The 14,197-nt window shown below is 45.4% G+C and overlaps 1 protein-coding gene across 2 annotated transcripts in view; it reads right to left on the bottom strand.

The window, feature by feature from the left end:
* The window catches only part of CFH (complement factor H), a 401,411-nt gene that overhangs the window by 199,508 nt on the left and 187,706 nt on the right, over positions 1 to 14,197 (bottom strand). For both annotated transcript variants that reach the window (XM_083156807.1, XM_083156808.1), the window contains exon 16: positions 4,225 to 4,404. In XM_083156807.1, the coding sequence (XP_083012933.1) occupies positions 4,225 to 4,404 (180 nt within the window). The remainder of the gene's footprint in view (positions 1 to 4,224; positions 4,405 to 14,197) is intronic.

Here is a 14,197-nt window from a genome sequence, read left to right as displayed (position 1 = left end):
AGAAGGGAAGTGACGTGAGCGGTGCACAGCTGCACTTCCGGTGCGGGTCACCGCGACGCTTCCGGACTCTGAGCCACAGATGGGGGTGATCTGAGGACGGGAGTCCTAACAAACAGGAGGAGTGCAGGTGAGTTACAGGTGCAGGGTGATTTTGGCGTGCATCCAATTCCCTATTTAACCATCACTGCTGTTCAATATACCTAATGCCCTTGACAAAGAAGGAGGACCTCCGAAACAGCTGTCGGGCACTAAGGGCCACGGGGGATAAGTTGCTGGCTGATGTACAACTCCCTCGATGATTGATAAGTACCTGTTACTTCAGTATGGAATTTTGCTGTGTGATGGCTCATGAATATTGAATTACTAAAAATTCATTTTTTTTTTGCATTCAAATGGTGGTGTGCTGGTTCCTATGTTCTAAGCCTTCAGTGAATTGGATCTCTGGATATATATTTATATATATATATATATATATATATATATATATATATATATATATCTTATATATCTATATAATAAGTTGAAGAGTCTGTGTGCGTGCGTGCGTGCGTGCGTGTGTGTGTGTGTGTGTGTGTGTGTGCGTGTCCGTTGCATTGCGGGTACACCGTGGCACTCAGAGCTGCCAAATTTGGCAACAAGGTATCTCTGGACCTGGTGGTGTGCACCTCGAAGCCGTTTTTGGGAAATTTCACTTAGAAATTTAAAAAACTCCAAGTTTAAATTTCCCTTCATTGATGATCTGGGGAAAAAGATTGACGATCGGGGAAACCGTAGTCGAAGGAACAACTCCACACCTGATATCATTGCTGTCATTGAGTATGAATGACACATTCTAACATTATGGTGAAGGGTTTAAACAATTATTAGGAATAACTGAGGATATACATAGACCACACATCACACACACACGTACATATTGTACACGCACACACACACAGTACACCACATATGCACACAACACACATATATATAGGTAGCGCACCTCACACACTTACACATTGGACAGATACACACAACAAAACACACACATAACACACCACATGCAGTACAACACAAACACATATACACTACAACACACACCCAAAATCAGTACAACAAACACACAGAACACACACACTTAAACATTGTGCAGATACAGAAACACACAGAACACACACACACTTAAGCATTGTCAGGATACGCACAGCACACTACACGCACATATATATGTAGCGCACCTCACATTCAGCAGATACACATAACACAACACACACACATAACACACCACTCATGGTACAACACACACCCACATTCACTACAACACGCACCCAAAAACAGTACAATACAAAGAACACACACAAACATTGCACAGATACAAACAGCACACTACACACACACACACACATTTATACGTAACACACCTTATGCACTTACACATTGGGCAGATACACACAACACACACATAACATACTTTTAACAGCACAACACACACCCACATTCACCACACTCACACACCCAAAAAACAGTACAACACACAAAACACATACTTAAACACTGCACAGATACACAAATGCACAACACACACATACACATACTGTATATACATAGCACACCTCACACACTTACGCATTGGACAGATACATACAACACAACACACAACCACATACCCTACAATACACACACAAAAACAGTAACACACACACATAAAAAATTTATTTGCCATTTATTTAACAGTCTGTACCAGCTAATAAAAACTGTACCTAATGTACCAGCTTTTCTTTTTTTCCCATATCCATCTCTGCGCACCCCGGCCAGTTGCACTGAGAAATCTTTGTCCTGGCCAATGCACCCATTGATCAATACAAAGTGGGTACACTGCACTCACCCTGTTAGTCAGTTGGATGTTAGGCACTGCTCTGCCTTAAGGGTTTCCCAGACTCTTTTGGTTCATAGATAATGTTTGGTCGATGGGCATGAGCGCTGCATGTATTTGTTTGAAGTTATGAGTGTCAGAAGTTGAAGAATAAGACTGAGATGAAGATTTGTCACGTTATAGTGTACAATTTACTCAATAAATCGTGAAATAAATATGTGTACATAGAAGTACAATCAAGAAATGAAAGTAGAATTAAATAAATAAATTCTGATTCAAACTGATAATTGTTTGGATGGGGTGGGTTGCGCAACTAATCTATAGGTGGAGGGGGTATGGATATTGTGGGCATAATTAGTGTTTTATACACCCACAGGGGGTCCCCAGTTGATGAGAAATTTTCACTTCTGTGTCACCATAGGGGTATTTCCAATTGGGGTTCAGGTGGTCTTTTAGGGGTCCCTTTACAATCCCGATGGTCTCTTCTCCTGGAACCTACGGTCTCCCTCAGCGGTTGACTGTCATTAAGGGAGACCGTAGGCTCAAGGAGGAGAGACCTACGGGATTGTAAAGGGTCCCTAAAAGACCACCTGGACCCCAATTGGGAATCCCGCTATGGTGACACTGGGACTGTGACACTGTACTGAAAATCCCATCAATTGAGGACCCCCTGTAGGTGTACCAAAAACACCAATTATGCCCACAATATCCATACCCCCCCACCTATAGATTTGTTTAGAAACCCACCCCCATCCAAACAATTATTAGTTTGAATCAGAACTTATTTTATAATCCTACTGTCATTTTTTAATTGTACTTCTATGTACACGTATATATTTTTTCACAATTTATCGAGTAAATTGTACACTTTAACATGGCAAATCTTTATCTCAGTCTTATTCCTCAACTTATTACACTCCAAACCTTATCAATGCACCCATTTATGATTGCGATGGCTGGATCGGTGTATTGGCCCGTGGGTGTAGGGAAGAATTTGGCCCATTGCACCCATTCCCAGTGGTGCATTGCAGTGGTGCGGTTAGCGTGCATCAAGTCATGATGTCATGTGGCCAGGCCCGCGGACCTGCTCCCACACTCAGTGGCTGCCCCACTGTTTGGTAGAGATGCCCGGTGCATGTGCTTTACAGATCTCCAGACCTCAGAGACTGTTGCAGGCAGGATCGGTGAGGGGAGCGGCACTGGTAGGGACCGGTGAATTTTTAATTAATTATGGCACGGTAAGTAATGCCCGGTCTCCACGCACTCAGCGCCTGTAATTACACACCCTAGAAACTGTACCATTGAAAGTATAGAAATGGAGGTGTGGCCACGTCCCTTTCTGATTTTGTACCAATTTCTGACCCTCAGATGTTGGAAGGTATGTCATAGGTGCTAAATCTCAGGAGTGGATGTGGAATTCATCAACACATACAAGTTATCAACTCAGGAGCGTTGTGTTTCAAACAACAACACCACACCTGATTTCATTGCCATCATTGAGTATCAATGCAAACACATTCTAACATTATGGTGGAATCTATAACAAATTACAATCTTAGGTCTTTGGCACAGCATACTGTAAGATGACATTTTTCAGCAATTTTGGAAATAAAAAAAACCCCAAGGTTTTCCCGGGCAACGCCGGGCGGGTCAGCTAGTATATATATATATATATATATATATATATATATATATATATATGACAAAACAGAGTGCTAAGACCCTACTGCTCCCAGGGGTGCCGGACGCGGTCCCGACAGTCGGGATCCCGACAGTCAATTACCCGACGTTGGGATCCCAACTGTCAAAACTGACAGATGGGTGCCCGACGGCCACCGGCTATTCTCCCTCATGGGGGTCCACGACCCCCATAGAGGAAGAATAGAATAGGTGGCGAGCGTAGCGAGCCACCGTGCCCACAAGGGGCTTTGTTACACTCACCATGCTGTCTGAGTCCGGGCAGTCGGGATCCCAATGTCGGGCTAATGACTGTCGGTACCCTATACCACACCCGCTCCCAGCGCCTTTCCCACCAGAGAGGACAGGGCCTGGCTGAGGAGGCTGCATGCCCCTACTCTGAATGTTTACTTGTTTTATTTTACCAAATACAAGTATGCCTGCAAGAGCTGCCAGCTTGCTGGAGTAATTAGGGAAGTGCAGCGAAAACAGTACATGTTAGACAACCCCATAGTATGCAATAAAAATGCAATTTTGGGCTACTTGAACTACACTGTATATTCAAGAAACATCTATACAACTTTGGTAACACAAGGACATTTCAGCTGATCTTACATTATACTTTTCCATTTTATAGGAAGTGTAGAATAATCCATTGGACAGTGAGTATTAATTAGACTACACACATCACTTACTTTTGCACACGGGTTTATCCTTCCATTCTCCATCGCTACAAAGTGATTTATCTTTCTTAGATTGCTCCAGAGTATAACCAGGTTTACATTCATATAATGCACTTTCACCAGATAAATATTTGATTTTCCTGTTTAGCAGAATAGCATTGTCTACATTTGGTGCAAATCCACAAGATGTATCTAAAAGTATAAAAAGAAGAGAAAACATATTGATTAAATGTTTATGTCATTATTTCTTTTTTTGTCAAATATATTGAGAAATGTCAGTGGTGGAAGCCATATTGCAGAGAGTTGGAGAGCTGTTGGAGATGTGGAGAAGAGGCAGGGGACATGATTCACATGTTCTCCACCTGCAAAATGCTGATCCCTTATTGGGCAGAGATAGAAGTCTTGATATATAAAGTTTGTGGGATCAGAATCAAGATTACTCTGCAGCTATTGCTTCTCAGTCTCATACAGATAGACCTTTCATATCCCCAGAAATGTATAATATATTTTGATGGCGGCAAAAACCTCCTTAGCACAACTCTAGAAACAGGAACTTATCATTGGTAAACATATGGGATTTCATAAAAAGGGGGTATCTTAAATTAGGTGCTTATGGTCCCAATTTAGAAACACATAAGGATAGATGTTGGTTGATCGCTAATGTATCAGGATATAACTTGGACCCCCCTTACACATAAGTTTTATTAAAGAGAATTGGAACAGTTGTATATCTTAGACCCGACGTAAGAGACCCCTCACTGTATGAATGTAATTGTTATGTTGCTTTGTAAACTATATTACTGTATGTTATTTAATTTTTTTTTTACATCATTATTTTTTATTATTCTTTCCGTAATAGATGGATGTATCTTGATGTATTGTTGTCTTGCATTGTTGTATTGTCTATGTATGTATTAGAGGAGAGGTTATGATTGGATACCTCCCTTCTTTTTGTAATGTGACTTGTTTATATTTAAAAGGAAATAAAGAGTAAAAAAATAAAAATAAAAGTATAAAAAGAAGAGAAAACACATTGATTAAATGTTTATGTCATTTCTATTTTTTTTGTCAAATGTAGTGAGAAATGTCAGTGGTGGAAGCCATATTGCAGAGAGTCAGGAAGCAGTGACAGGAGATACAGTGAGATACATGACAGTCCGAGTCCTGGCAGTCGGGATCCCAATGTCGGGTGTACACAAGTTGCTAAAGTAGTCTGGAAGCAAATAGAAGGAGAAAATAGGCATCTAGAGAGAGTGAAGAGAAGTTGTTATATGGTTTCGTCAATATTAGAAAAAGGACCGCTTGTTTACAGGAACATACCTCCCAACTTTGGAGAAGGAGGAAGAGGGACGCAGGCACACGCCCAAGTTTTTGGGGTGTGGTCTATGATCAAGGGAATCCGAGGCCACGCCCCATTTTTGATGCTATGGTGACATGGCCAGCACTGTGTGAGCTGCTAGCCATGCCCCAAGCCCCTCTGCCTGAATATTACCCACTGCTCTGCTGAGCAGAGCAATGGCAGGTGGGGGACACCTAACTCCCCCCCCCCCCCCCGCCCTCTTGAGACCACTGGTGGAAATACATTATTGAATGATGTTGATTTTGTCTGTAAAGGATTGTAGATGGCAAAATCAAAGACTATGAAGGAGGAAAGGGTAGTGGGTGAAGGAGAGCAGATAAGTGCGTTGAAAGTGTCTGGGATTACAAACATTTTTCAATATTATATATACCTGTGGCTCAAACACATGTCTATGTTTATAGATGCACACATATAGATGTGTCCTCATACATCTAACCTCAATACAACATGAAGCACAAGGAGCCTGGTGTCAGTTAACTGCCAGCTCCTGTGCAGCTCTACTGCCCTTTGGTGTTTATTTATACAGTATATATATATATATATATTTAATGCATAGACAAAAAACCTTATGGTTACACATGTCCCATTAAGGCTTCTTACACATGATCTTACCTTTCAGAAACCTGTTGTAACTCTTCCACTCAAACTCCAAAAAGCAATGAAATTCCGATCATTAAGGCTGACACCTTAATGGATGTATTCCTTGCACAATACAGATATGGTACGCCATCACAGCTTGTGGGTAAATGCAGATTCAGCACTCTCACAGAGTGAGATTGCTGTCATTTACACAATGGTGGAGCTGCTAATTCACATATTTGTGTGCTCATTGGAATACACACATGCAGTCTATGCAACTGATGGTCTAAGCCAGGCATGTCCAAAGTCAGGCCCGGGGGCCAAGTGCGGCCCTTGCTGTCATTTCAAGCGGCCCGTGGCCTCCAGCTGGAAGCGGGCAGAGCATCAGATGTGGGAAGCACAACACCGGACACTAAAGGTGGGGCCCCGGCGAGCGCGCCTTTACCTTGCTGTCTGCTGCAGTGAGGAGGTGTCGGCCGCCACAGTCAGATGTGTTTGGCATCCTACCCCTGCTGCTGCAATCGTATATCACCCTACTCCACAATCACAGTGACAGCAGTGTTTGGGGAGGGGGAAGAGAGGGGGAAGCTTTCTCCCGTAACATGCAGAGCGGAGGAGGGCAGCAGCTGGAGCCCAAGCATCTCCTGTCCTTGCAGTGCCTGCTTTGCCTCTCCTTCCTCTGGCTCACACAAGGGGCTGGGAAACATAGAGAGAAGGGAGGGGGCAGAGTGGGGGACATACAGTGAAGGAGGGTCAGGCTGCGGGACATACAGTGAATGGAGGCAGTGATGGCCATTCAGAGAAGGGGGAGCAGGGGCAGGCTGGGGGACATACAGTGAATAGGGGCAGAGTGGGGTACATAGTGAATGGGGATCATACAGTGAAGGAGGGTCAGGCTTGGGGACAGAGTGAATGGGTGCAGAGTGGGGAACATACAGTGAACGGGGGCAGGCTGGGGGAAATACAGTGAAGGGCAATCTGGGGGACATAGAGTGAATGGGGGCAGAGTGGGGGACCATTCTGATGTGATTTAATGATTCAAAGAATGTCAGGCTGAATGGTCGGCCCCCACACATTTAAACTTCACCAAATCTGGCCCTCATCTCAAAAAGTTTGGACACCCCTGGTCTAAGCAGTTATGTTGTGCACCCATCCGACTCCGTGCCCACACCCATCCCATTCGGGAACCACAACATTCCCATCTTGTTCCAACATCCTTCTCACTCCACACATCCATCTCATTTAGTATACACATTTAGCTCCCTCAAACATTTTGGTTAAACTATAATACCCCATCTTCGGGCCGCTTCCGTGCTGCTCTGTCTTCCCCAAACCCTACTGCTGTGTTCTCCCATCTGTGCTAGTCTGTACTAATTTATCTGCACTTTCCCTATCTGTGCCTTGTCCATACCACCGTTTTCTTCTGCGCAGCTCAGTGTTTCCTTCTTCTCTCCCATCTTCACCAGTTTTCTACCCATCCATGCCAATGTTGTCAACCTATCTGCAGCTTTACACCTCATCCGCACCACTCTGTCTATCTTCTGCATAATCTCTCCCCTATCCTCACCACTCTTACCCCATTCATTTAGCTGACATTGCCATCAAGGTAAGTATTGGGGTCACTGTTAGGGCTATAGCCCAGGGGTGATGGTGGGGTGTTAGTCCTAGCCAACACCCCAAGGATTAGGCCTAGCTGCCACTACCAAGGGTAGGTAGAAATACTTATCCCCTCCATGCTGCTCTGCTACCCATCCATGCCACTGTTTCTTTCCATCTGTGCTGCTCTGTTCCCCTCATCCACACTGCACTATCTCCCCACATCTGTGCTACTGTCTTTCCCCCATCTGCACTCTTTACCCTGTTGCACTCTGCTATCCCTCCCCCACTGCATCACTCTGTCTTACCTTCCCCCCTCTGCACCACTGTTTTCCACCCGTCTGTCTTGCTTTGTCCCCCCATCAGTGTTGCTGAGTCTTCCCCCTATCCACACATCTCTGTCCCACCATCCACATTGCTGTCTTCTTCCTCAAATCAACACCACTATTACCTCATCTGAGCAGCTTTGTCTTCTGCTTCAACTTTTGCATAGACTGCATGTGTGTATTCCAATGAGCACACAAATCTGTGAATTAGCAGCTCCACCATTGTGTGAGTGACAGCAATCTCACTCTGTGAGAGTGCTGAATCTGCATTTACCTACAGGCTGTGATGGCGTACCAGATCTGTATTGCGCAAGGAACACGTCCATTAAGGTGCCAGCCTTATTGATTGGAATTTCATTGCTTTTTGGAGTTTGAGTGGAAGAGTTACAACAGGTTTCTGAAATGTCAGATCATGTATAAGAAGCCTTAATGGGACATGTGAAACCATAAGGTTTTTTGTCTATGGAATTACATAGCTTTTTGAAATTATTTTTTTTAACATAGAAATGTTACATTTTACTGTAAGAAAAAATATTGGATTTTTTAAATGTCTAATGAAAATGTTCGTATAACATCACTGTTTTGTGCAAAATGCAAAAAAATATTTTTAATTACCAAACAGAATTTTCATACTTTTAACTTAGGTCAAACTCCTTTGTTGACTTAAAAAAAACATGAAAAATATCAACAAATAAATTCCAATTTTTTATGCTTTTGTCTTCATATTTTACTGGGATTGGGATTCAGTTGGGATTTCAATTAAATAGGGGGTACTTGTGAGTTATCCGGGCGTCCGATTTTTAAATCGGGTCGGATCGGGACATCGCATCGCATCGCATGCGACCATCGGATGCGATGCGATGCGATGACCCGATTTTTCCATAGGAATCAATGTTAAAATGGACTGAGTCCATTTTAACATGGAATTCAATGGGAAAAAGGGTCCTTTTCATACCCCTACTATCCAAGTGGGCATGGAGTTGGATATAAACCTGTGGCGAGCGTAGCGAGCCACCGAGCCCGAAGCGTGGCGAGCATAGCGAGCCCCGCGAGGGGACACAGAATACCGTCCCCTCGCGGGGCTCGCTTCGCTCGCCACGCTTCGGGCTCGGTGGCTCGCTACGCTCGCCACAGGTTTATATCCAACTCCATGCCCACTTGGATAGTAGGGGTATGAAAAGGACCCCTTTTTCCATAGGAATCATTTTAACATTGATTCCTATGGAAAAATCGGGTCATCGCATCCGATGATCGCATGCGATGCGATGCGATGCGATGCGATATCGCATCGCATCTGATTGTATGCCTTAACTTAAGGCATACAATCAAAAAATCGGACGCCCGGATAACTCACAAGTACCAAATAGGGGACTGTATTGGGGCAACACACAGGGACCTTAAGGGGTGAAACAAAGGGGGCAGTGAATGTAGTGGGGGGCAGCAACACATTGGGGTTTATTCTGTTTGGTACGGTGGGACCGTATATGGGCAGATAGGCTTTTTTTTTCATCTGCGCATGCATATCTTTTGCAATGCGCATGTGCGGGGACTGCACACCGCTCACGGACGGGTCTCTCCGTGTGAAAAAACCTGTCCGCAAGAACACGGTCATTGTGGGCGGCATGTGGGCGTTTTTATGGGAGTGGCCGGAATGATGAGGAAAACTGGGTGTAAACATGGGCGTACACGGGGGTGTGCACACAAAATGCACGGTGCCACAACCGCCTCGATCGGCGAACGCACCGTGCATTTTGGCCCAAAAACAGGCGGACGCCAAAGATAGCTCCAGACCACCCCTACCGTATGAGAGCGGACGCCTTGTGACCGTCCGTGTGCAGCTTTTCTGTGGGCGGACTTACGCTCACCGTGAGCATACAGAAAACTTATGGTATGACGGACCGTACGTATGTTTCACCGTACCAAACAGAATAACCCCCCATAGTGTGCAGAGGACTGTAAGTGCAAGAGATAAATATGGAATTAGACTAAAAAATCACATCCCTGTGTGTCACACACCCTCACAGACCCTGCATGTCACCTCCTACAGTCCCCTGCATCCTGTGTGTCAACCGCCCTACACCCTGTGTCAACCCCCCTACAGTCCCCTGCACCCTGTGTGCCCCCATCCTACAGTTCCATGCACCCTGTGTGTCACCCGCTACAGTACCCTGCACCCTGTGTGTCACACCCCCTATAGTACCCTGCACCCTGTGTGTCAGACCACCTACAGTCCCCTGCACCCAGTGCGTCACCACCTATTCATGCCCCTACACCCTGTGTGTTACCTCCCTACAGTCCCCTGACCCTGTGTGTCACCCCTCCCCCAGACCCTTTGTTTCACCCCCATCAGTCCCCTGCACCCTGTGTGTCACCACCTATAGAGTTCCCTGCACCCTGTGTGTCACCACCTATTCAGTCCTCTGCACCCTGTGTGTCACTCCCTTACAGTCCCCTGCACCCTGTGTGTCACACCCTCCACAGATCCTGCATGTCACCAACTTTACAGTCCCCTGCACCTTGTGTTTCACTCCCCCTACAATCACTACACCCTGCGTGTAACCCCCTACAGACCCTGTGTGTCACCACCTTTACAGTCCCCTGCACCGTGTGTCACCCCCTCCACAGTCCCTTGCACCCAGTGTATTACCACCTATACAGTCTCCTGCACCCTGTGTCTCACCATCTATACTGTCCCCTACACCCTGTGTGTCACCCCCTACATGCCCCTGCATCCAGTGTGTCACCCCCTATAGTCCCCTGCACCCTGTGTGTCATCACCTATACAGTCCCCTGCATCCTTTGTTTCACTACCTATACAGCCCACTGCACAATGCCTGTCACCCCCCTATAGTCCCATGCGTGTCATAGCCCTACAGTCCCCTGCACCCTATGGGTGAAATTTACTAAGATGTGAAATACACTTCACATGTCATGTTGCTATGGGCAACATATCACATCCTGTCTACTATCTTCTATATGGTGGTAAATAAATAAGAAATACAGATGGAGCGTCAGCCATCCTTGGCCAGCGCTCGCAAAATCCCTTGCACTGGCGATAGAGACTGGGACACGCGCACGTGCGTCCCAGTATCACGGCGGCTGGGCAGCGTCTCCCTGCCCATCTCCGCTTCAGGGAGATGCTGCTCAGTTTGGGGGGGTGTCGGACGGCGAGGGGAACCAGCGGGGAGGCGTCAGGGACCGGCAGCAGGCTCCGTTTACCATGGGGCGCGTGAGCGTCTCGTGCACTCATGCCCCTGGCAGTAGCCGGCCGCTGGCGGGGCTGGTGGTAGAATCTGCAAAGTTAAAGCCGGCTCCATCTGTAGCTTCTGATTGGTTGCCCACAGCAACATGACCTGTGAAGTGTATTTCACATCTTAGTAAATTTCACCCTGTGTGTCACATCCTATACAGTCCCCTGCATCCTGTGTGTCACCACTTATTCAGTACCCTGCACCCTGTGTGTTACCCCTATACATTCGACTGCACCCTATGTGTCACCACCTATACAGTCCCCTGCACTCTGTGTGTTACCACCCTACACACAGACCCTGTATTTCACCCCTCTACAGTCCCCTGCACCCTGTGTGTTACCCCCTACAGTCCCCTGCACCCTGTGTGTTACCCCCTACAGTCCCCTGCACCCTGTGTGTAACCACATATTCAGTCCCCTGCACCATGTGTGTTAACCCCCCCCCCACAGACCCTGTGTTTCACCACATATACAGTCCCCTGCACCCTGTGTGTCACTCCCCTACAGTCACTACACCCTACGTGTCACACCCACCAACAGACCCTGTGTGTCATCACCTATTCAGTCTCCTGCACTCTGTGTTTCACACTCCTGCAGACCCTGCGTGCCACCACCTATACAGTATCCTGCACCCTGTGTGTCACCCCCTCACAGTACATTTGTTGGTAAGCTGCTCAATCAAAGGTGTGTCACTCAGGTGCCAAAAGGGAGGGGTAATTCTGGCTAGGAAAAAAACATTTTGTATCCCAATTGCACACTGAGTGAGAAATATCTACATAATAATCATATAATACAGAGATCTTGGTTGCATATATCTGCGGATATAGGGCTAAGCCCCCAGGCCGTACGTCAAGGTGTCTCTGTGTCACTGGAGGTCCCTAATAGGTACCCTGCAGCCTGTGTGTCAACCCCCCTACACCCTGTGTGTCACCACCTATACAGTCCTCTGCACCCTGTGTGTCTGCCCCCTACAGTCCCCTGGGGATACGGTCGAATGGTCGACAGTCTTTAGGTCGACACCATTGGGCCGACATACAGGAAGGTTGACATGGGTCTAAGTCGACAAGGGACTGGTTGACGCATGCCGACAGGTGGTATTTCATGCCCTACCATCCACTAGGGCAGGGTGGGAGAATAAAATAGTGTGCCGGAAGCATTGCGAGTGCAGCGAGGGGATACGGAGCACTTAAAATTGTGTCACCTTTGGAACGACTTTGTTTGGTTGAACCCCTCATGAAGGGAATGATCTCGTCATTATATAATTTGTTATTACATTCTTCTGAACCCCCCACTCCCAATTTTGAACGTCAATGGGAAGTAGACTTAGGAGATCCCCCAGATGAACACTCGTGGTCACTAATTCGTGAAAGATTATCTAAAAATTAAATCTCTACTCTGATTAAGGAGAATGCATATCAAATTTATTATCGCTGGTACTTGGTTCAAGTTAAACTAAATAGAATTTATAGCTCTACTTCACCTCTGTGGCATATATTCAATGCTGTGGGTGAGCGGTGACTGCGAGCAGGACTTTTTGCTCGCAGTCACCACTCACCCTGTCAGTATTCAACTGACCCCCCTCATTCGCAAATTCCCCCTCGCTCCGTTTTTTGAGCGAGGGAGAATTGGCGTATGTGCCTCCAAAAGCTGCGAGAATCGAGGCTAATTACAGCGAGTTTGCTGCACTAGCCGCGGCTCTCGCAGTTTAGGGGAATCCTCGCCGTTCTGTGACTGCGAGGATTCCCCCAGAACGTTGCATAGTGCGAGCGGCCGGTGTGGGGGTTAAACTGCGAGGATCACTGGTTTTCTGTGATCCTCGCAGTTTAACCCCCTCGCCGGCCGCTCGCACCGGCATTGAATACTACACTATGCTGGAGAGGATGTGGTGAAGTGGGCTCTTTTTTGCACATTTGGTGGACTTGTCCTAAAATAGCAGGTTATTGGAAAGAAGTAGCAAATTTATTGAGTAAACTGTTATTAACTAATGTAAATAGAGATCCATGGTCTTTCCTGCTGGGACATCCAATAACTTATCTAGACCTTCTCTCAGAAAAAATAGCAACTCAGATATTAAGTGCTGCAAGATGTCTAGTTGCATCACACTGGAAAAGTCTGAACCCCCCCCCCCCCCTCTGCTTAAACATTATCAAATAAAATATGGTTTGTGGCTTCAATGGAGAAGATAACAGCATTTCTACAGAACAGATCCATAAAATGTATTCAGATTTGGAACCCTTGGTTTGATTATAGACATTCACGACATGACGAGATTAAACTTGCTCACCTTGAAAAGTATGTATTTTGAATGAAAATAAAATAAAAAAAACCTTTTTCATGGTAAAAACCAACACTTTAATGCTTTTGACACTATAAATATCCCCCGGGCAAACAATGTCTTTGTTTATTTCATTCAATTTATCATATTTATTTTTATTATATATTTTTTTTTAAGGTTTTGAAATGTGAGAGTAAATATGTTTATAACACTTTTGATGTCCCAAATGTTAAAGTATAATACAACACTTGTGTCACTTCACAATTTTAGGTTAGTAAGTTAAGAGCTCTGATATATGGCACGGTGTTCTTTGCAAAATTTGGAAACATGGTTATTCAATTTTAGGTATGAATGTATATTTATTTTGAAACTTTGGAATATTGTAAGTTGTATATCAAAAATTTTATTGAATAAAATATATTGTTTAAAAAAAATGTGTCTTTGTCAACTTTGTTGACATTTGGGTAAAAAAACAGTCAAAAAAACATGTCGACCTTTTGACTGTCATCCTAACCCATGTCGAACTAATGCATGTGTCGACCTAGACCCCTGTAGACCTTGTCCTCTGTCAACTTTGCCCCATGTTGACCTAGACCTCT

This window comes from Crinia signifera, chromosome 8 (genome assembly GCF_055691185.1).
Source record: "Crinia signifera chromosome 8, ASM5569118v1, whole genome shotgun sequence".
Classification (NCBI taxonomy): Eukaryota; Metazoa; Chordata; class Amphibia; order Anura; family Myobatrachidae; genus Crinia; species Crinia signifera.
Note: the sequence above shows the minus strand (reverse complement) of the source record. Positions and strands in the feature narration are given on the sequence as shown.